Below are 25,268 nucleotides of genomic sequence, written 5' to 3' on the forward strand. Positions count from 1 at the left end.
CTTATTTTTTTTATTTGCGTAACTTCAGCTCAAGAACTTCTAATCCCAGTCCATTTGGCCAAGGCTGTACAAACAGAACAAAAATCCCGTGTCCCGGTTTGTCACACTTGCACTAAGAAAAAAAAAATATATAAAAATTGAATTAATCATTAAATCTGGATCCTTATACTCAAAAGCTGTTAGACTGGACCAGAATCTGTTTTCTTTATAACACAGAAAGAAAAAAAAAAAGCCTCAAACATAACAGTATAACATATATTGTCAGTACTTACGAGAGGACATGGTGGATGTAAATATTTTAAAATTCAGCTTCCTTAACTAGTCAAAAAAAATCAGACAAGCAAGAACTACTGTAGAGACAAATGTCAAACATGGCAGGGTGAGGTGAATATAAAAAATATTAAGAAACAAAATCCTGACTGTGATAGATCAAACTGGTCTTCAGACCTACTATCCAATATGGGAAACGATGCTTTCATTCTCACACACTCAGCCACTCCAATTACTAGGGAAATTACTGAGCTCTCCTGAAAATCTGGCCTGGTACTTTTATCACTAAAAGCTGAGATCAAAAAAGGAAGTTATTTTCCAATAATAAACAGAATGCCTTTAACTCGTGGTCGTACACAGTTTTTACATGGTGAAAAACTGTTCAGTGCCCAGTTTCAAGAGCCAAAAATACTTTTTGCTATATATAAGGCTATAATAGGGAGCTGCGTTGCAGTAAAAATATGTTTGAAATCAATAATTTTTATTACACTAAAAGCCACAGTAAAAATATTTCCCTTTTTTGTGGAATCAGCACTTTGATTTTCAAATTCAAAGAAAGAAAATGAGAGGAAGTTAAGGGTGTATCTGCTCTGTGCTCTCACATATGGGGGACCAACTGAAAAATAAACATCACTACATTAGTTGGAAACTTGTATTTGGAGTAGGCTTTTTGTTTTGAAAGCAAACCCAGTTAAGCTACTTCAATATCTCACCTATCATTTTAAAACAAAGACTGGTTTTTGTTAGACAAAAGTAAAGTTTCCTTAAGCTATAAAAGGCGAGGAGATGGAAGCCCAAAGGGAAGCTTAAAGGCTGTTTATTTGTAAGCTAGGATATCAACAGGATAAATATGGAAGATCAAACAAGAACAAGTGGAGCATTCGGAAACTGGAAATTATTAGTTGGCTTCATCCATGTCCCCAACCGCAGTCCTACATTAACAACCACGCCCTGATTTTATTTTAACTTCTTGCCTTATTTTTCAAAGTAATTTTCAGAAGTATTGAGGAGACGTAAATGTCAGTAATAGTTTGGAAAACAAATTATGCATTTCTGAAAATTTCATCCTCGACAGTTTTCCTTTACACTTGGCATTACCTGTCCGTCTCTTAACATCAAATGTCTTAAGAAAAATATTTTTTAGGAAGCAAACATGTTGCATTCCATATTGGTATGATTAATTACTTAAAATACAAGAAAAGATCATCAGTTGGAACAAATTGTAACTCAAATCAGATATAAACTGTTTTCTACCAGCTTAATTTCAATGTCCATCAAAATTATATCATGCTTTTTCTGCCATACAAGTATCCATCATACTGTAAGACTGTATTTACCTAGAACTTTTTGGAATAAAGCCAAACTTATTCTACTCCCAACTTGCTTTTATACTATATTATAATGTTTCTCTTCCATTTAAATATTACTATGTATTATGAACCACATTTAAGCCTTGTTTAAGCATACAAATTATCAAACAAAATATAAAAAAGACAAATCCAAGTTATTTAACACTCTTTCCTCTATGGTATACCTTTAAACTCATGCAAAAGCGCTAACACACAAAGTAAAATCCGTATACATTTCTGAACTACTACAAGCCTGTTTCTACGTTCAAAACCATTTGACCCCGAGGTGCCTTTACACAACGCCTGACGGGGAAGTTCTCATGGCGCCTGGAGTTCACAGGTGTGGGTGAGCCACTTCTCATTAAACTTTCTACAACTCCACGAACCCCTCTGACATGTATTTTCAAACGTAAATACAAACATGGACTAGTTTGTGAAACTTTGTTTCATTCTCCTCCAGAGGAGAAAAAGGATCGACCACAAAAGGAAGCAGCCAATTGGTTTTTTTCTTATGTGGTATATGCTCAATCCCATACAAACCAGTAGAATCTACTGTAATTAACCAGTTCGTGACTTCGGTCCTTTCGCTCAGTACAAAACCACCGGGACGTCACTAGTAATGGCACATTTTTAGATAACATGGGTGAAGGAAGAGGAAACAGTGACAGAAAAGCCCAGGAAAGCGTTGAGTATCTTTTTATTGAAAGACAACAAATGCAAGTGAGCCATTATAGTGGCAAATACACGGGGGACGGGGGGGACGGGGGGGACGGGGATACCAATCAGCCTTCTCGTGTTTTATTCATTCTTAAGGAAGAAAGTCTTACCCTCTGTCCAGTTTTTGCCTTTACAAATATAACCAGACAACAGGCGTTGCATATATCCACTTCCAGACTGCCACCTCAATTATCGCTGTGGTTCTCACACACCGACAACCAACCCTAGCACTTATAAAACTGGAATTTTCTGGTCTGCAAGCGGACAAAACAGATGCCCTAAGCCAGAGACAGTCAATCTGTGGCCTACCTGGAAAATTCATCCTACCTGCAATCTACTCCTACCAGCTTTTTACCAGTAAGAAGCTGCCCATTGAGATACATGATGACAATGCAATATTGAGCGTCTTGAATTTCTGGACAAAGTCCAGCCACGTTATCAGGTCCTGCTTGCCTTCAGAACAAGCTGCGTGCTCGACTCAACAAAAATGCTGGATCTATTTCCAAAATGAGTATCTGCAGCATGAACTTTTATCAAATATTAATTAAACTCTAATACAGGAAGACTTAGTAAGTAGAGACACACTGCTTTTAAGCCTATTAGCTAAATTTACCAGGCACCTGTAACAGCACAGAAAAGTGTATGCTATGAAACTCGAACACGTTAATTATTGCTCTTCTCTCAGGTGGTCCAGGCAGATGATTGGTAAGAACTACAAATCACCTGTGAACACTTCCAGATTATTCCAACACAAATTGCTCTGAGATAATCTGCAAAGTACGGTATGTATCAGGAAGCAGTACAGACACGTTAGGGTGGGCAACAGACTGACAGATTCATCATGTTTTGTTCAGACCACTATTTTTCTAAATTAGGACAGACCAGGCTTATCAGCCACAGAGCCCACTCCTTTTTGCAGGAGTCTCCCCCCATACCACTCTAAGCTTGCCGCCTGCTTTCTAAGTGAACAACCGTGCGAAAGCAGAGAAGCCTCCTGTCTTCGGGGAGGAAAAAATGGTAGGTTGGATGGAATTACGCTTCAGGCTGAATAATACTTCACAGGCTGTGAGACTAACTTAACCTAAAGCAGTGATTTAACAGACATGGATATGAACTCAGCTGTGTTACTTCCAGTCAGCAACAATCCTTAAAAACTACTTCTATAAATATTTATGTAATTAATCCAACCTTAAAACCATTCAGACATTTGTACTTAACCAGCACAGTAAGATTTCCAGTGTACAAGAAGGGCTACATGATCAAACTTCAATCACATTTCAAGCACAATCCAGACTCGGATATCCTGTAGGATTAGTTTTAATCTGCATTTTTTCACTTACTCCAACATCATAACAGTCAGTTCTCTTAATTTGTTTGCTCATTTTCATCCTGTACTTGTCACTGTGCTCTGTGCTTACTGAACAATTAAAATTATCTTTTTTTTTTTTCTTTACTATTGGCCAGAAAGATAGCAAGTCTACCAGAACACATATACATGTATTTTAAGGCTTATATCACTATACTTATAAAAGCATGTTTTAATCACTCTTCATTTATACAGAAGATAACCTTAAACGAGTAAATATTAATCTTTTTAAAAGTAGTTTTCTCATTATTATGCTCTCTTTGTACTCTCTTACTCCTCCCACATTCTCTGGGGTATATATTCTGAAATTTCACGCATACCATAAAGTATCTTTGGAATGTTACAGTATAATTGTTTAGAGAAACATTTAATGGATGAGTAAGCATCAAGAGGCCATGGCTAAGGGAAAAGAAAAGTTAAAATGCTAGAAGCATTTTGTATTGAATGATCTTCTCAGCATGAGGACAGGGGATGGACATTTGATCCAAAAATCTGGTATTGACTCAAGTGATACAAACCCAGCAGCCAGCACCGAGGCACAAGAAGCCATCCAACCACCTAACAAAACATCTGCTACCACCCACCTCTTTCAAACTGGACTTCGGTCACTGTCCAGTAAAGCAACCAAATGCTCTAGGATACTATTTGGTTAATAACATGAATATTATGATAGGGGATTACATGATCTTGACAATTGGCTATTTTTTTTTTTAATTGGTTGCTTGGTTTCCCAATTTACAGCACAAATAATTTGCATGTGCACGATACAGAAATGCAACAGAAGTAACGGGAAAAAAAGCTGGGCACTGAGTACAGAGACAGCTAAAAAAAGCTGAACATTCTTTCACTACAGGAAACTGCTGGAGACAATATGCTGTAAATTAAAGCCAATTTTCCTGAATTCCCTGAAGGACTGCTCCTCCCAGAGATTCTACAAATCCATTAGCAAAGGCCCACCACTATAGTTTTCTTGGGGCTTATTTACTGAAGAGAGTTTAAAAAAATCACATCCAAAATAAAATGTACAGCGTATCGGGGGCAGGGGAGTGGGACAAATCAGGCCTAACCTTACATAATTGATTCATATCCTGATTATTGGAGAACAGCTGAGATGGTTTTTACTCCCAATTCCTCCTCCTCCTCCCCGCACTTTTTTAAGTCAAGGAAAAGCAAAACAATTACCTCCCTACCTGAATTTCTGATTAGAAGAATGGATACTGAGGCAGGAGAGGTGCCCTATGCTGACATGCACTGCTCTGGAAGAGTTAGAAAAGCCGAGCTTCCTGCAGGCTGGTGTCACAGCTGAAGCTCGTCTTCTGACTGGCACCTAAAATCTCTGTCCAAGTGGATTCTGGGGTGCTCAGCCACATATGAATTGCAGCTGGGGCAGTACAATCTATCCTAGCTTCATACTCCCACAGAATTTTCAGAAACCTAGTGTCTTTGAGGAACTTCTATTTCTGTGTTAAATTTGGTAGAGAACAGTTAACAAGTTAAAAAAATTAATTAGGAATGCATAAATAGTGTGATTCTATAAATCTCATCTGGTTAATAAACTCAGGGACAAGTAGCACAAGTTCTGCTATGCAGCCTTCTAGTTCCAAACCCAATATATTTTCCAAAATTCCTCATCTATTTGTAAAATGTGTGAATCTAAATCATATGTAAAAATAATGGATTGCACATGCTGCTTGATTAAGGCTTTAAGAGATATCTGTAGGCACAAAAGATTGCAAGGGACTTCCCAGGTCACTGTATTTGCATCCTACTATCAGAAACACTATATTAAATAATCTCTTCCAGAAGACATACATCCCCATCTTAAAATGAGTTTTCTTTTTGCATACCCCCCCTTAAATAATCCCAGACTTAAGATATTTCTTTTAATTTCCAGCTTAATTCATTAAAGGCCCCATCCAGTAGCCACTTAGATGAAACACTTCAGATTGTGCAGGACAAGCTTTTACATCCTCAATTTTTTCTTCTTTTCTCTTCTCTTCAACACCACAGTGATCCAGATGTTGCTGTCAGATAAATTCACTGTTTTAAATCTATTTTTTTTTTCTAATGCCACACTCAAAGGCAAATCCAAATATCCCATGGGTAACTTTTTCTGTAACTACTTTCACTTGGTGAATTACAGGGAACCGTAATACCACTGCTGATTTTAAAACAAGGTCTATAGATGACTTCTTGTGTTACAATGACCATACCAGAGCCTGTAAGCATGTCTTTGGGGGTTAGAGTAATAGGGAACACAACACAGTTTACAATGAAGTCTAACAAACAAGGGTATGTTAATCTTTTCAGCCACTAAAATCCAGGAAAATCAAAAGCAAATGTCTTCCTACCATAGCATCACAAAATCCAACCCCAAATACTTGCATCTTAATGCCTGCTGGGATGTTTTCTGCTAACCATCCATTAGATTTCCTATAATACTCAGTACACACATTCCTCCACAAGCTGGATTGATTTCTTCCACAGTTTAACTTGTTTTTGCCAAAGTCTCTTTTAGTTCAGCATTGGCTGCCTGCCTAACGAAACAACCTTTCCTTATGCCAAAACTGTCATCTTCGGTTGCACAAGACGCATCTTTCTTACAAACATGTATAATGAGCATAATGTTTAATGCCTGCAGAACTGCTATTTTAAAATGATCTCTAGCAAAACTTAAACAGATACAGAAGCGGGCAGTACCTAACCTTGTGGGGGGAGGGAAATGGTTCTCAAGAAAGATTTTTTTCTTCCTTTTGTATTTAAATACAGCTTTTAAAAAGAAGACCCTAAACTAATTATTAGAACACAAAAGCATATACATTTAACTACAGACAGCAGTGAGAAATGTAAGGCTCACTCCAAACCTGAAGTTGAAAGCTTTCATTCTCGCTCAGTGTGAAGTCATCATTACACAGTGATCACAGGCACCATAAACTTGTCTCTTATTGAAAAGACTAGCCTTTTAATATAAGAATCTGTTAACCTTACCTAAGTAAGTTATCAAGTATTGCTAATGACCGAAAAAAAATTGATCTTGCTCTGTTTTTCTGCTGGAACTTCAGTCACAGCTGAAACAAGAATACCTGTGTAAGAAGTTGTTCCTCAGTCAGATTATTGATCCAACGAGTGTACCGCTCAGTAGACTCCAGTGGCTCTCTTCTGACTTGGCAACCAATAATCTAAAGCAAAATAAATCGCATAGTGTAAACTGCTGTACACCCACATGGCAACAAGATCATAAAATAAGCATTCAAAACATAGGAACTCCAAGAATTATGATTATCTATACAGTCCTTATTAGCCCCCTTTAATGTTCATAATTTAATACAGTCTAATATAATATAGTATAATACAATATGTCACAGTTGCTCTGCTCAAATGTTAAACTGTTACAGACTTTCGAAGGTCTCTAGAATACTAACATGGAGAAGTGTCTTTCCAATAGCTTCAGCCTTGGGAATATTTGAACCATTTTGGCTTAAATTTGCAAAGGAAAGTAACCCAAAGGCAGACATCTAGAATGCAAAATTTCAAACAAAATAGTTGAAGTTTGGCAAATGAAAATTAGAACTTGGGTAACACCAGACAATCATACCAATGGTGCCATCACCTATAATACTGCACGTTACTTATAATTCATATAAAATAAGGGGGAAAAAAAAAATCTGTATTCTGATTTGTCTCATTCATGGTAGAACAATGTAGACAGCCCATTTTGATCTGTTCAGTGAAGTACTATACACCCATTTGAGCAACATTTTCTTCTCTAATACTGTAGCTGTACAGGTTAAACAAATTTTAATATTCTGAACACCTATTGGCATAATAAATAGCTTCCAATATGCATCAAAACCAGAACATTAGAGGGATTTCATATGATCTGTAACTGCACAGACACATATTAATGCAATTTCATACAAACACTGAACTGTTTACTCTACAAGTCTCTGGTTAGACAAGGAAGAAGCCAAGGAGACCCTAGGAGCATGACGATACAGAACTCTGCGCTTTGCTGCTCCTGATGGTCTGCAGCCCGCCCTACACCTGCAGGGTACTGCAGGACTTGCTTAAAGTAAGCTGACATTGTTTCATACCAGCTACTGCACTCCTGTCATACCATAACTGTTTCTCTTCCAGATTTTGATGGGTACTTCCCGTCGAGGATGTGTTCAGTCATTGAGAATTAACATCAAAGCATAGCTATTAGCATTTCTGAACAGTAATTTCAGATAATCAAGTTCTGTTCAAGAACAGTGTGGAAAACTTGGTTTATTTTCCACCCTAAGCATTCATAAGGAATGTTAGCGTATACACTGAGCACAGCAAGTTTAAATCTTTCAGGTATCTATTTACAGAGCTTTAAACCCCACACAGATGGAAGCAGTCAGGCTAGAATTCTGCACGTGCAGTTATGAATACTTGTGATGTGGGAACAAAAACACCACGAAGAGATCTTGCTGGGCGACGGCTAGCAATGAAACACCACAATTTAGAGTATGATTAAATACAATGAAAACAACAAACATAAAAAAAAAAAAAAAAGAAATCACGATTTGCTTATCCCATAAGAATAACACAGAATGTCTCCAAACTATGAAATCTTTCCTCAATGACAACTACTAATTACTGTGGAAAACGTCAGTCCTTATCCTAACTTTCTCCTGAGTTACAGCTAAGTAATACTAAGACATTTTCGGAAGGTTAACTGAAAATTCTTTTAAACTGAGTATCAACTAGAAGAGTTCACAGGTACGTTTTTAAAGGCGGCACTCCACAGATATAAAAACTTCACAGATGTACGTATATGCAGTTCCGTGAGGATGATTTTTATTTAAGAATAGAATTATTTACAGAACTCCTGCTAGTATTCATTAACCAAGACAGGCTATCTTCTCTTGCACATCCTAGGATTTTATAACTTACAAAGACACTTGACAAAACTACGCCTGAAAGTCAGAATGGAAAAATTACAAAGCACTTTTTTCTCTAAAGGTATTCTATAACAATACAATACAGAAACTTAGTTTCTTTATTCAAATAGTCACAGCCTAAGCTGAGCAAACAGCTTTCACGAGGTAAGAGATAAAAAGAAGAATCTCAAATTTGTTTTTCTGAAAACCTGGTTTTCAATTAGAGCCAAGTAGTAAGTGCAGTCATCTCTTTCTATGCAATTCGAAATTTAAATGAGAAGCAGAGGACAGAGTTGCATATTTTTATATTAATTTCTGACCAGTCTGACCATTTTCGTAAGTGCTGTTGATAGTTTAAGCAATCTAAAAAAAATGTTGAATCCAGGTGCTCAGCTAAAGGACTGTAATTCCCTAAAGTCCAAAGAACAATTGGTTCAAATCTCAACTCCTTATGCTTCCGGAGAAAACTGAATGGGTTTGATCAATTATCTGTACATACACTCAAGGAGAGGTGAAAGCAGACAGAATAACTGTTATTAAATTGGCTCCTGACAGCTCTTTTCTATACCATGTATCACTTCTTCTAATTTTGAGTTTGACTTAGGTTCTTCGCCAAAATTTCCTCCTCTTTCCATAGAGCCACACAGATAATTCCATTGCACGCTCCAATTTACATCTCTGGATTTTGGCTTGTAACAACGATTCCATACTAACTGTATGTAGGCCTTAAAATACTTTGAGCTTTTTGGAACTGAAAACACCATAATTAGGAAAAAAATACTCATCAAATAAACAAGTTATTTAGGAATTACTGTTATTGCAGCGATGTAAATCCAGAACAGAAAAAAACAATGGGTTACATTGAATTTCTCCATAATTTGGGGCAGAATCCTTGGAAGCGTAACTTTCCAAACTCCTTCATCAACTGACATGCCTAACAGCAAGACGGAGCGAGAGGATAACAATCTAGAGCCTTATATACAAACCCACTAATCAAATAAGAAACTAGGTTTTAAAAAAAAAAAAAAAAAAAAAAAAAATTTTTTTGTACACAGCAATTTTGTTTTCTACAGCAAAGCTCAACCTCATGTTTAGAACAACAGTAAAACCAGCATAAGATATTAATCTGGAAAAATATATGAAGAAATATAGCAAAAGTAATAGGATTGGCCTCTGACTTTGAAGCGTCAGACGTTAGAGTAAGTCAATGTTTCAAGAAGCAAATTAGATTTTTTACCTAGTTCCATGCAAACGTAGAATAATCATTAGGGCAACCCTTCTGTTGGGGCGATGCAGCAGCACACTGAGCACCCAAAGGTTCATGGCATCGAGTTTATATGTAGTTTTACTAGAATTGATGGCAAAGGGTTTGAACAGGCAGCTATCTCCAGAGCAACGGATTTCACTTCCATCACTAAACAGTACCCAGCTGACGACTCTTGGTTCTTGAATTTTCAAAATAAGAGTCCAAAAACCCCCGTTCTGTAATCACTAACAAGAAGCAAGTGTTACGATGACCTACTCTAGCATCAATGAACACTAAGGAGGAAGAACAGTAAAACCGATGCTGAGAATTAATGTGAAGAAAAAAAGCTGCTTGCTGGAAAAAATGAAAACAATTCAAAAGGTAACTTAGTAAACCAAAATTTTCTGAGACTCCACATGCTTACTAATGTCCTAATTTTTCTCTAAATGATATTTAGTATATAATACCTTGTCGCCCATACCTTTAGCTTTTCTTACTCTTTTCTGGTTTGAGCTCTAGAAGGCAGGCATTATTGATGAATGAAATGCTCCAATGAAGTTAATATAAAGATAAGGTTAAGATTTCACTTTAATTTCTTCTTCCTTACATACTGGATAGGATCATTAACGAGACAATAAAATATCATAATACATACTTAGCAATCCTATGCTTGTTCATATATGGAATTAAGGGAAGAGAGAGAAGAGGGATTAGTGTACTTAAAACTTTACTAAAATGTCCTCCATAGCAGTGGCTTTAGGTTTGCTTTTTCTTAAAATTACCTAAACGTGCTATCTACACACACAACAAAAATATTTATTTCCAGAAGGCTTTCTCATTATTCCTAAAATCTATTTGTTCACAAGCAAATTGAATTGCTATCTTCACTCCTCCTCCTCATCCAAAAAACCAAACCCACAACAACCACCTGACAATTCCTTTCCTTAAAAGCAAAGGAGCAAGAAAGCTGCAGTTGCTGTTCTTAGTGGCCTTCCGTAGGATTTCCGTGGATGTACCAAACCCATCAGCAGGGCACATAAAAGCAAGGCTCTCCCTCCTGCAGAAGATGGTATTGTAAAACATCATTTAACCATGTTCTGTAATCATGATATCACAGCAAAATACACTTAACAATACAAATGCATGTTATTGAGAACAGCTGCATTTTAATCTTGCAACACAGCAGGACGATAACTACAAATGCACAACAAAGTTAGCATTTTGTAAGAAGCGAAACGTTCACACTTCCCTCTGCCCTAACATGACAGCGAAGTGTTTTGCGCCGCGCACAGACTTCCTGCTTGCTTTTCATTTTCAGAACCAACACCGCTCCAGACTTCTAGCATCATCTTACAAGGGATGTTTTACAGACAAATCTTAAAATTGTCGCTATGCAATCAAATTTATTTCTAGATCCTCAGCCAAAAAAAATTCCACACCTCTCTGCTCTTTAGCTGTACCATTCCTCTCCCAATGGGACTCTGACTCATGACTGGGATTCTTCACTTACACGGTTGCAAGATAAACATCACCAACATTGAGTAACTCAACCTGAGCCTTTGATACCACTTCTGTAAAGCACAGCTCATTTCACCAGCTCCTGCCATCCAATCAAAGTCAGGATTATTTCGAGTACGAGCGGCTCCTCCAGGTCCCCTGTGTAAGGTGTGGCAGCAGAAGCAACTGCACACAGTTTCCCATTTCCTCCATGTCTCAAAGAGCTTTTATATTCACTGCACTGAACGTTTCCTTATAGCTTCTAAAGTGAAGTGAAAGGTTTTTCACTGTTGCTTCTTTATTAAGTTTTAAAATACTTTGATTAAAAAAAAAAAGAAATCTTTCTGGCCTATTTTACACCCATTCAGACTTCCAGAAAGTACAAGAAATTCTCTGTATTAGAAATATTCTTGTCAATATTTTGAGTATCCGTTTCTATGCAAAAATGGAGTTCAAGTTTCAACTTTTTGATCTAATTAGGCAAGTTTATTTTCATTATTACAAATGCTAACTGTATACTGGCATGTATATATACCTGTACCTACATTAAACTATGTAATATATACAGCAAATGCAATACGCTTCATATTCCAACTGGAAACTTGCTGCAACGCAGTATTAATGTTACTTGCATAGGAAGCGGTAACGTGAACCATAAACAAAAATTTTTGCTGGCTCACAAAAAAGGACTATGGCAGTTCATGGAGGAGCAAAACTTTAATCAGGAGAGAAAATCTTGACGATCCTTTCTGCTACAACATCAGATGAGGTAATTCACTTTCTAGACAGACAATTACTTTTTTTATGGATTAAATGTAACTTATAGCTTATTTAGCTATTTACTTAATTGCAAACAGCATTGGCCTCTCTGGAGAGAAATACAAAATAATTTATCATTTATGGCAGCAAGACACAGTGATAGGTAAGAATATTCAGAGTATAAAATAGTGGTCTGGTTTGATCTTAACTACCAACAAATACATACACTGAAAAGCCATACAAGTAACTTCTGAAAATATAAATGGCTTAAAATGAGCTTTGTGGGAAGAAGTGGCCAAATATAAGCATCTAGCTCACGGCCCTACAGTCCTGCCTGGCCTCCAGCTACCACTTGACAGAAGGACCAGGCCCCTAGTGTCCACCAGTCCTGTCCAGATGGTCTCAGACAGCCTAAGGTCTCAGAACAGCATTAGATGGCTCCGTGCAGGCACCTGAATCTCTCTTCTCTAATCACTCCACCACTTCACAGGATCAGGATTGGAGCTAACGAATCGTATCTAAATAAGATTATCAGAATCAAAGTCATGGATACGTACTTTATGCCACCACATTTAAAGCATTTTCAAGAGTTAGAGTACTATAGAACTAATACAATATAACTATGATACAATTAAAACAGTACAAATAACAATATAAAACTAGAATTATGGGGTTCTCCATGAAACAGATGCTCTAAATTGGCCACAGGACACTAGGTTAGCCATGATGTATGAAATACAAATCTAACGAGCACATTCAACAACTTGTTGATCAATACAAATTTCAGAGTTATGATCATGTTCAGAGGAACTAAGCAGGACTATTACAGACGTTACAAAATTGTACTAAGAGTACATATAGTCACTGTTCTGTGAGTTACAAAACCGTTTCGCTGAAATACAAGAGTATTTCCGTCATATATCTGATATGCACAGAAATCAGCGTTCCATACCCAGCAGCAAGCAACGTCAGCCACCCGCTCACATGCCATAACTTGTTCCAACTTTTCACTAGTGTTTGTTTTTAAATGCAATATTCAGGTAGAGATGTTTCTTATTTTTATCATTTCAGGTTTTTATGTTTTCCCTTGCACATGTAAATGGAAAGGGATGTGGGTGAGAGGAAGCAAAGATTAAATGAGTTGACATTAATTAAAAACAACACACTTTCTGCAGATGCGGTGTTTTTGTTTTTTTAATCACTACAACTTCCTCTAGCACAAAGAATCTTTCTTACTCAGGAGACAGCCGATGGGCCAGAACCCTCCCGTTGTACTAAAGAGGAAACAGGAATGAAAAACTAATTGGTCTCCAATTTTACCCCAATTTTTTCCATCCTAGTTTTATAAAAGGGAAAATGAACAAAGAAAGGCAAAAGCATAAACTCTCTATATACATACATATGATTTCTTCATATAATATATCTTCTTTTCAGGAACTTTGTTTTATGAAGTTTTTTTAATTAACCGACCAATAATGCTATTGAAGCAGGTAATGGAAAAATATGTCTTTTTAGCAAGGAGGAAGCTACAGGTTTCCCGTACAAAAATAAATTGCTTTCCTCAACTTCTGGTATTCAATGAAATGCAACTTTCAAAGGTTATATAAAGTATAAAACTTTCTACACACTGAGAAAAAGTGTGCAATGTTGAGTTTCATGTTAGAAATATGACTGAATGACGTAAGCCTCCTACAAGAGAATGTAATTAACTACTTAGAGAAGCTTTCCTTAGAAGTATCATGACATCTGATCTAGATAATGTTCTGTGAGAAGAAAGACCATTCAAATAACAAGCAATACAGGAAGGATTATCCCTAGTGCACGACACCTTTTCCCCCCAATATGCCTGTTATGAGTGCCCACGGAAGGAAATTTCCTACGCTAAAAGAGCTCCTAGGAGACATTTACTTTATCCTGAGTGTTTAAGAACAGTTTTTGTTAAGCACGCCTACATCTTGATGGATAAAGGAAAGGCAGATGGCACCTGTGCTGTCTCCAAATCCTACTTCTGTTATTTTTGTTGTACTAATTTCCACCCCCACCCCCAACTGATGTGACACTGCAGACGTATCCTGAAATTCAGGAGAAAACTTGACAGGAGAGTGAAAATGTTTCTCTCCACCTTCCCTCTGCATTGATTTCTTTGGTTTTCATTCATGTAATATTTTAAATATTATTTGGTTGTGAAAACTTCTATAAAAGTTTCCATTTTCTTCCTGGGTACACATACCCCCCTTTATAAATACATATATTTATACATTTGCCTAAAAGATCCGCAAAGCTTTAGGTATTGGTGCAGCACCTCTAACGCTAGCTGTCACAAGTATGGATCAGCAGCGTCCCCAGTACGATTTATTGGAAGTATCAAGTAGAAATCTACCACAAAAGGAGCAATTGATTGAGACAGTCCAGGATTTCAAGTAGACTTATGAAATAGTGCTCATAGCGTAATTTTTAATTGCACAGCTGTGACTCAGCATTATCTCGTCAAATCACCCATTGCTCACAGGAAACACAATTAACACAATATTCCACAAGCCTTTATTTATAATTTACTCAGAATAGCTAGAATTCTATTATGTTAACTAGCATGACTGTAAAACTAAGATTTAACCATTAAAATATTTAAGTATTGGATAAACTTTTCAGCCAATGGTAACAAGCATCATTTCACTCACTTTAACCAAGGGTGAACAGGTGATTAGACTTATATTATTAATTTGTTCCTTCGCCCAATTAAGGAAAAGTTAAAGAATATTTGGGATTATATGTTAAAATCTATTTCAGTTGCAGAATACTGGAGCAGGGAAGCAAGACCATCTTGAAGAAATCTATCAGCTCCGTTTCCAGTTCTGCTTCTTACTATTCTTACTTGGAGCAAGTAGTTAAAGCTCTATATAGCTAAATCCATATTTTGTAAAAATAATATTGAGGGAAATATATATAGATAGATATAGATATAGATATAGATAGATAGACAGATATGGGATATTATTGGATGGTCTTCCTTCAAATTGTGATGGTGCTTTAGAAGAACCTGTCTATAAAATGCTAACCATTAAGGAACTAAAATTATGTCAATAATAATAATTCTTGTGTAGGCCTGATTTAGCTGCCATTTAACCAAATTCCCCTTATGCTACCATGTATTTTATTACAAGTAACACTAGCTACAAGAATTCACCAAGTTTCTTTAAAACTCAAGAAAATTCATTTTTTGGTAACGTGGCAAAATTACAGGGTGGTTAGTCCAAAAAACTAGGTTACCTGAAAGACAAAGATTTACAAAATACAGCTGTCTACTGAGTACACTTTACATTGAGTTCCCAGACAAGTACATGGTCATCCCAATAACTAAAACATCGGCTTTAATCAATAAGAAACTTGTATGGCACAGCAACAGCTAAACAGACTAGGTATTTATACCAACAATCAGCATTTTGGATTTTGACCTTACTAGAAACAACACTTCACATTTATGTTGTTAAAAATGCTAAAAGATTTTATTTAAATTATATTATGTTTTTCTACAGGCCCATGGCCTTTTATTTTTTAATGCAGCAGAACAGTGAAATGACTGAAGATATTAGTGGCTTTAAGAAGGACCTTGTGACCATCATTTAGTGTAATCAAAAAGGAATAATACATGCAAGGAATATTTTTACGTGGTTAAAATCTTTCCAAAATAATATACTCAGGGAAGAAGGTGGCAAAATGTATTTTCTCTCCTTCTCATTTCTGATAGAGGAAACAGTGTTCTTCAAAACGCATGACACCTGTGAGGTAATTTGCATTCGGTGTAAAGATGCAAAAACACACCCTAGTGTATTTAAAGCATGTTTTAAAAATTATAAAATATGTTGATAGTGCCGACTCCCCAGAGAATCCTTTAGGTCAGATGAATATCCATTTCGGCAGATGTTCTTATCTTGTCGAAATCCATTTTTAAGAACATCTGTTAAACGTTCTACTTGGCACTGGTTCAAGTCTAAAGTCCACAATAGGATGTTACATGTTTATTCTCAGCATGTGAAAAAGGAGTAATTAAAAACCAAGGAAGTCTGAGTTTTCTTTAGTGAATTTATATGAAAAACAAGAAGTCAAGGTGGCGTAATCCGAATGAGCACAGCTGAGCATCACACCACACGTACATTTAAAAAGGATGTTGCCAGGCATACGAAATCATGAAGGACGAATATGACATTTTTGGAAAAACTTCAGGTAACTGAAGAGATACTACAGCAAACTAAAGGAGTTTCAGAAGTCTTTTGAAGGTAAATGAGTAAGCCCCAGCATTTTGATAACTAGCTTAGGTAAGAAAAAGCACCAGGCCTCAGAAGCCCTTATTCAAAATCTGCCATCCTGGGATAAAGAAGATTTAAGGGCTCATCCTCTCTATTAAGGCTAGTGCACGTGCAATCTGAATTTGATGCAAATTAAGTAAACGCTTTGGATCCTATCAAGATGCTTACACAACCAGTCCTTTGCATAAAACTTAAGAACAGCCAAAAAGAGCAATATGTTTGCACAATTTCTATTTTAAAACCAATTTCTCTTGTGTCTGTAGCACCACACAGTATGATTGGATTAATAAACCACAGCAAAATATCTAAACACGAGGAGGAGAGGATTTTCATTTTCAAACATTTTACGCTTCATAGTTTAAAAAATTAAATATGCTGGAAGTCTACATTACAATCAGACCTTCAGGAATATCAAACTCTAGTAATCAAAATTGTTTGATGAGGTTATTGGCATGTGGAGGCCACATTAAACACAAAGTTAATTACAAAGTGGTGTAAGTTGGGATGTTTCTCATTTGGGATATTTGATTAAATGTAGAACAGACTTAAACTGACATTGTGACTTTGAAAATGCACTGTGGCTTTTCAGAAATAGCAAATTAAAAAGAATCTTTAAGGAAGCTGCCTAATAAAAAGCAAAGACACAGCTGAATTCCAGCAGATCTGGGCGATGTACATGGAAAGGCCCAATTAATGAAAACCACCGTAAGAATAATACTCTCATTGTCAAAGAAAGAATTTTCATATTCTTCAGTGCAGAAAAAGAAAAGGAATCCTATCTTCTCCTCTTAAACATACGCCACTGTCACCACTTCAGAACAAAACCTTCACAGAACTACTGCTTTAGTCTTCTACACCCCATAGCAAAAGAAGATTATTGAAATAGTATTTTAAAAACCTCTAATGGCAATTTCCTGAAGTCATAAATATATATATTTTTGTAAGTATCAATACTGGATAGCCTTAATTTAGCGTTACACTTTTCATAGGCTGAAGAAAAATATTAAAGATTTGTAGTTTGTTTATGGTGTGCAGTACACAGGAACCGAGTCTAACGTATTAAAGTTCTAATGACCAGAATAGTTAGAGTAGTTCATAAAAACATTTCTCTGGACACTTTTTTCTCCTGCATCAAAAATAAACTGATTTTAGACAACCAACAATTGTAGGTAATCACCTCAGGAATACAATCTCATTTTCCCCTCTGTCCACACCAAAGATGGACCAGAGCCTCCTCAGATCTACCTTAGCCCGTTCAGTGGAGCAAAGTCCTATAAACAGGGTTAAGCAAACAAATTTGATCTATTTATCTGTCCTTCAAGACATGCCAGTATCCAATTCATTTCTCTTCAATAGCTGTTCTATAAATTAATGCTTATATTAAAGCTAAACTCCATAGGCACTGCTTGCTAGGACGTGCCTGGGCAACACACACCGATCTGTCTCAAACATGCTGAGTAAGGGAGACAGAAGGAGAGCTGATGCACATTAGCTAGGGAGAAACAAAGATTACTTAAGTTCTACACAATGAAGATTTTAATCAAGTTTATGTCCAAACCAAAAGCATTTATCAAAGAAAAATCTGCTAAGCTATACGCAACAACTGGAAGCCCAAACAATAAAGGGGAGACTGGCAATACCTGGACCTCAGGAGAAGACAGAGTGAGAGAAGATCACCAACAACATTAACTTGTTGCACACATGAAGGACGGAATTTAAACGGAGGGCCTCTTCTATCCCACTGAACAGAGAGATCATAGTTCAACATTATGGAGTTATGTTTAATGACAGTTTAGCAAAGCTTCACATATTCTTATTATCTTTTCACACCTGCAAAATTACATACAAGGTACTACTTACCTATTTTTGCAGTCCAGTCTAAAACACTAATTTAAGTAGAGTAAAGGTAATAAAATCCCTCAGGACTAAAGGCTCAGACCACAGAACGACGTTGTTGACCACTTCCTTAAAACAGTAGAGGAGGAATGGCAAAGCCACTCTGGAGGCAAATTTGCATCTTCTCACTCCTAACTGAAGTCCTTGTCCCTTGCGTCACACTACTTCAGTTCAACAAGACCCGACCTAAGGCTCCTGAGAGCAAGCCTTTTACAGGCAGATGTAACCTCAGTCTGCCCGTGTTCCAGGCTGACCAGAAGCTGTAAAGCTGCTGTGAGAGCAGATACAAGCCCTGCTAACACTGGTGTAAGGCAGGAAATATTAGCTAGGGTTCAGCACTGCTCTAATCACAGCTATAGCGTTTTCAGCGGAAGCAAGCTTCTGTCTGCTACCCCCCCCCCCGAAGACAAACTCTTAATATAGCACATATTTTTTCACTGTGTAACATCATACTGTGATCCAAAATATGCTGAATAGCTCATGAACACATTTAGACTCCAGGTCACTTCTTAATGAGTTTACTAAAGACTTGTAACTCCACTAGAACAGCAAAACATCTAATAAACTGGTCCTTTGCATGGGTTCCAGTTAAAAAAGTACCAGGTGCAATTATATGAAAATCCATACAAGTTTTAGAGCTTCTGAATTCCAATTAGTACTATGCAACAAAAGACTATTTTAAGAACAAGACATAGGTATAGGAGACATGCATTATCTCAATTTTGCCAGCTCTAGCCATGCAAACAAGGCTACCCTGCTCATCAGACAGAATAAATCCACGTCTAAGTGCAGCGTAATTACCAGACTGCATAACAACTTTTGACTCCCAAGAGAAAGTACACAGAGGAAGCACAGCATGTAGTCTGAAAGGTAATCTGTTATTTCCAGGACTACTCTAACATTAGACTAACAAGAAGATAGAGCAAACAAAAGGCTTTAAGACCTTTCAGAGGTGACCAAACTCCATCGGTACGTGGAATGCAAAATCACTACCCACCGAGGACTGCCAATATTCCCAAACTGCTACTGTTGACTGCCAGTGCGTAAGGTGGACTCCCTCTCTATTTTTCTTCCCATTTTTATTTTCTATCACATGTTCCCTTTCATCATGAAGCAGCCTGGCCTGTCACGAGACAGATAAAACAATCTTCTGCCTTTATTGCAGACTTGTGATAATAAGCAGGAACAAAACCCCTACATTAATGTGATATACTGTGGCACAGCTGCTCAGTAAAAGGCTCCACTGAAAAGGTCCCGTTGTACAAGCCAGTGTTCCAGTGAGCGATGCTGCACCGGAATTCTGGCACAAGAGTTCCTACATGTGCAGTTGCACACCTGAGAGGAGATGGAAACAGTTCTCTAGATGTTTTTTCCACTAGTTGAGTACACAATGTCTTAATTACTCAACAAAACAAATCACTTGGATACTATTTACACGCAGTGCTCTTTCTCTATACAAAACAATCAGTGCACACTCCGACTTAAAGAACTGCTCTGATATGCAGGACAGTACATGGAAACTGGTCCAGACTACCTCGAATTACCTCCCTCCCTCCAAGGATGAGCTAGATCTAAAATATGGAACTCCCTGACAGATATAAGAACGTCTATTAATGTTTTTGCACTCAGAACAAAACAAAGCTCAATATTTGTTAAGCCATTCTCACAATACCGCTCTCGTGGATTAACTCATATAAGATCCCTGTCTCCTGCCAATACAAAAATAGTTGAAACATTGTCGCTCTTTAGGTAATTTGAAAAAGAATCAGGTCTCATTATCATGACAGCCATATAAACACTCAGAATGCTGATCTTAAAAGCTCTTTTCCACATTAATATCTACTTCATGTGCAAATAAAACTATTCATTTAATTATACCTGTAAGAGAGGATCTACTCATTTTATTGTATACTCTTTCTGTTGCTACTAAGAAAATCTTTACTTGCAATTTCAGATATTGATTTAAATGAACAAGGTGGAAGCTCAAAGGACTGACATAATGAAGAATCAATGGAAGCTGATCGTTTTAGTCACAAAAAAGAAAGTGAAATGGTTCAAACTAGCGCTCAATAAGCAACAGGTAAGGAAAATGAGGGAGGGGGGAAAAACACTTTCTAAGATACAATAGAAATGCGTAACAGGTCTAGGCAAGCAGAATGGCACAGGGTACAGCAACAATACAAAACCCCTATCTATTAGACTATAACTTTCAAAATCAAGAAATGTTATGTGTCCAGACCAAAAGAAAAAAAAAAAAGACTTCATTTCTAAGTTTAGTTTGTGAGCTTCTGTGGCAGGGGGATGAGGGACAGGACATAAAATGCTTTGGCCTAGAGTTGTACCTTAAAGAAAGGATCAAACTCAGCTATATCACTCATTTGTTCATTGCTCCAGCTCATTTGCTGATTGCGCAATATTTGTTTACAGCTTTCCCAGAGGCAGATGAACAGGTCTGTGAACTAGTAGTGCCATGCGTTGTTCAAGCTGGCTCAATCCAATCAACCATCTCAGAGTCACGTTAACCATCAAAGACATGCAGAATTTAGACAGTTGGTTAACACATTCAGATAATGCAATAGGTTAAAATGGCCTTAGGCATTGCAGCTCTTGATCTAAGTCCAAGCTACAGAATATGCCAAAATTTTGCTTTAGAGATGCAAAACAGTGAGAATTTCTCATTGAAGAAATGCAAGTGGTTATACTCAATGTTCTCTCACATGCCTAGGTATCCTACATGTTTGAGAAAGAGGCTAGTAATTTTACAACAAAAAGAAAGGTGTTCATTCTGACACTGGTACAGATTCTCCTCTTATTCAGCCAGTGGAAACAAAAGGAAATAACATTATTTCCTTTCTGGAATCCTTAGGAAAAAGAAAAACTGGAAGAGTATTCCAAGTGCTGCACCATTCCTGAAAGCCTCCACAACGGCACAGTGGCTTGGCAAAGTGTGGCCAGGTACCTCTGCATCCCAGGAATGAAGCACTTTCCAGAGAAGCTCTCGAATGCTACTCGAGCTCTCCAACAGTATACTCTAACCACATCCAGTGATTTCGTCTTGGCACACCCATAGCGGGTCCTGATGCAAGTACCCTGCAAAAAGACAACCTGGGAGCAGATACTGCTAACAATTTCATCTGTCCTTGAAACAGAAAGCTTTGGGACTTGTTAAAGGGTACTACTCTGCTCAAATAAAATAAGAGAATAAATGTGGGACATAGGTGTGAAAGACTGCAGTGTGTGTGTGTGTGTGGTTTGGGAAATAATGCTGAAACTGCGCATCTCCTGGGCTACGCCAAACTCCGAAGCCTTGTTCAACAGAACACCAGTATGTACACAAAGTTGGATCTCCTCCAGAAGAACACAAGTATAACTAAAATAAGATATGAAGGCCTGATTTTTTCAGATTTAAGGGAAATGTGAACTTGAATCTCGCCACTCATTAGCTGCCAACAAAGCATACATGATTTGGGGTTGGTAAATAAGCAACACCTGGCTTACTCTGGAGAAATGGGATGGGTGCTGCTTCTAGGGATAAACAAACACTAGAGCGAGAAATGTTAGTAAGAGTTGTTCATTCCCCAGTAACAAAGTCATTCCTTATCTGATTAGAGCATAAGCAATTTGAAGGCACACTTGTACGCAGCATAACGTAAGGGCACATGTGCACTGGACAATCAGTGCCAAAAGGTTGGTAACTATTATATTATCAATAGACAGTACAATGTTCCTAAGCTTTCAAACTGCTAAAAGGAGGTATTCATACTGAGCTAGCAAAGCTTAAGAATTTGTAGTATAAACACACAAAGTCTTAAAAACTCATGTTTTCTAAGAGTGTCCTATTTATAGACTTGGATATAATGTAAAATGTTCACCAGAGGACAAGATGACAGTGGTTCTAGAGAGCTGCATTTAATAAAACCATAATCTATTAGTAATTAGTCTTTTGAGGTCCAAAATCCTTCACTGTAAATGTTACTGATGACAGAACAGTTCCATTCTACAAGATTTTTTTTAAAAAAGTCTTCAAGATAAGAATAAGAATATAAGAAGCTATAAGAATAGCTTCAAGATAAGAATTTGCTCTTGCTCTTTAAAGCATGATTAAGTAGTCTACGATAGAGGCAATAAAGCTAAGGGCTGCTGCAGTGCTACCCCAGTCCTACTCCAGCACCTGAACCTGGGGGCAAGCCTCTTGCTTTTTCAGACACAGAGACACTCGTTTTTCTGAAGAACAACTGGTTGGAGAGTCATTCCAAAGGCATCTGATATCTTTCGTTCCACTGTTTAGCTACCAGGCTTCCAGTCAGGGTAAGGCAATCTGCATTTAAGAATAACATGAAAAAGGAAGAACCTCAGGGATTAGTGAGGATCTGGAAGAAGAATTCTCTTGGTGTAGAAAGTTGGAGACTTTTCTTACCTGTAAATCTACAGTAGTAATGGCAGTAGACTGAAGCCTCAATATTAGAGCCCACTGGAAATTCTGGCTCTCAGTAACAACTGGCAAAGCTAGGATTAGGAACAAAATTTCTGAAAGTACGCTGAGACTACATAAAGTACACTGAGATGACATGAAGTCAAAAATCCAGGTCAGAAGACGTTGCAAAACAGTGGAAAGTCCAAGTCTGCAAATTCGAATTTCAGGAACAAACCAAAAAAGCTCACTGCTTCACAGGCATTTCTCAAGCTTCTGCTTTTTGGTTTTTCTTTTCCTCCACCTAGTCTGGCTTATCACACTGACTGAAGCTAGAGTCAGAACTTCCAGTACAGACAAACATCCCCAACCATCTTCCAAGGCCAGAAAATTGAATGGCATGATTATTCTGAGGACAGTAGAGAGATCATTCTTTTAAGAACAGCAGTCCATCCCTGGCATTGGTCAGTAGATTTGTGGCCAGAAGGTCAACTTTTCTTTTCTCAAAGTAACTCAAGTTGTGTCAGAACTATTGGGGAGCTCTGGACCTAGGAACAGATGTCCCCATTTCTCCTTTCAGGCCTCTGAATTAGAGTTCTGTAAAATAAAACATTAACCCAGAAAGTATACTTCACTTAGGCATTACAACCATTTTCTATACCTGTAAAAAGGAAAAACATGTTCCATTCAATTCAAACACAGATTCATTTTTGCTTTTGTAAGGTTCAAGAACAAAGAAGGAAAATCCTTACACCTAAAAGACAACAGCACAAGGCAAGAAATAACAGAAAATAAAAAGCAGTAGAAGTTTAAAGGGGGAAAAAAAAAAAAAAAAAAAAAAAAAAGAACACCACGGTCATTGCCCAAAAAGCTGCAAGGAAAAGGAAACCCTCCAATTCAGTAGAAAGTTGAGAGAAAGTGCTGGCATGAGACAGGCTCTACCCACCTGTACTATGTCTACACCATTTGTGGAAAAGCCACCATTTTTCTTAAGGTTTAAAATCTTGGGCCTTTCTCTCCATTCATTTCTGAGAATTTTTACACTTTCCTAAACTGAAGATTTTAGGTACTAATATGTCAGACAATGGAAAGGTGGAAACCCTTATTTCCCGTGCTAAATCAGACTGGCTTTGGCTAGTGTTCTTTAGTAAGGCACAAAGCTCAAGCTAAGCTTTGCAAACGGGCCAGTAGTACCACACTAAAACAGGAGCACAAGGTTAGATTAGTTTAGAGCATGGGAAGAACAAGTTTGTATTGCTTGGAATATATCATGAAGACATACCCACAGTCCACTCAGGCACTCAATATTACTTATTTGATTGTCATTTAATAGTTCATACTGAATGTTGTTAGGCACTAAAGTATAACAGATTAGAAACAAAACAGTTGAAGTGTTTTCTAAATAGACCACAAGCTGTTCAGTTGAAATTAGTCTAATTTTTAAAAAGTCTTAATATACAGATATAGAAGTCATATAAGCAAGAAATATGATAGCTCTTAACCCTACTTTCCATAAAACAAGCTTACTGGATCAACTTGCCTCTCCGGTTTTCTGACATTTTACTACAGAATTACATTAACTGATTCATATCAGAACAAAAACAACTTTTGATGTATCATTTTATTATGTTCACAATATGAACTAGGTTAACTGCTACTCAGGTACTACTAAAAATTTGATAAATTATATTGTAAGGATTACGAGATTTCACAAGATACCTAATACAGGTGGTGTGATGAGCAGGTACACATCTCACCGCTAAACAGCCAGTTGTTTGGCAGACATCCCTCAGCTGAAACAACCGCAATAATCTCTACTTTGAAGCAAGTATGTTTTGGAAGAAAAGTTCAAAAGGTGTTTAATTCCCAGAGAGTGATAATCCTAAAACTGTCTATTTTGTTCTGAGACCTGCAGGAAATACAGTCTTGACAGATCAAGTCAATTGACCTTTCCTTTCCAGAAACCTCTTCCACACTGAAATAAATCTCACAAAAGAAAATGTCAGAGATGTGAAAACAACAAGCCTATTTTTGCTGAACATTGCTGACAGGGAGACAAACTCAGTTTTCAATTATATGAAGGAGTACCTATGTCACACATAAAGTAATTGCCATAACAAATTATTTATATTCACTATCTTTAGGTAAATACAACATATACACAAACTCTCTCTAAAGGATACTGGTCCTAATCACAAAAATTTATGCAAAACCAACATCATATAGATCATAAAACAGCTATCTCACAGAATGTTTTTGAGAGTTTATTTCACAAGAATAAAGAATGGCATTCTCATAATGTTTTCTTTTGCAGGCAGATATAGGGAGAAACATCGATTTAACCATAGGCCAGTTTATCAATGATAACAACCTGTACATTCCTCACAGTTTACAGTTTCTTAAATACTACAAACAGATAAACCATAGATGTAGCCAGTCCTTTGCAGCTTTTCACATTTCTTAGTAAGGCTACATAAAAAAGGCATTCTCCTTTAGATCACACACATTAGTGAAACCTGTATACTTATTTGAAAAAGAGTATC

General features: G+C 37.1%; 1 protein-coding gene across 2 annotated transcripts in view; it reads right to left on the reverse strand.

Annotated features, from left to right (window-relative positions):
• Positions 1-25,268, reverse strand: part of B3GNTL1 (UDP-GlcNAc:betaGal beta-1,3-N-acetylglucosaminyltransferase like 1) — a 131,194-nt gene that overhangs the window by 85,686 nt on the left and 20,240 nt on the right. For both annotated transcript variants that reach the window (XM_082326588.1, XM_082326587.1), the window contains exon 6: positions 6,786-6,881. In XM_082326588.1, the coding sequence (XP_082182714.1) occupies positions 6,786-6,881 (96 nt within the window). The remainder of the gene's footprint in view (positions 1-6,785; positions 6,882-25,268) is intronic.

This window comes from Platalea leucorodia, assembly GCF_965183815.1.
Source record: "Platalea leucorodia genome assembly, chromosome: 14".
Classification (NCBI taxonomy): domain Eukaryota; kingdom Metazoa; phylum Chordata; class Aves; order Pelecaniformes; family Threskiornithidae; genus Platalea; species Platalea leucorodia.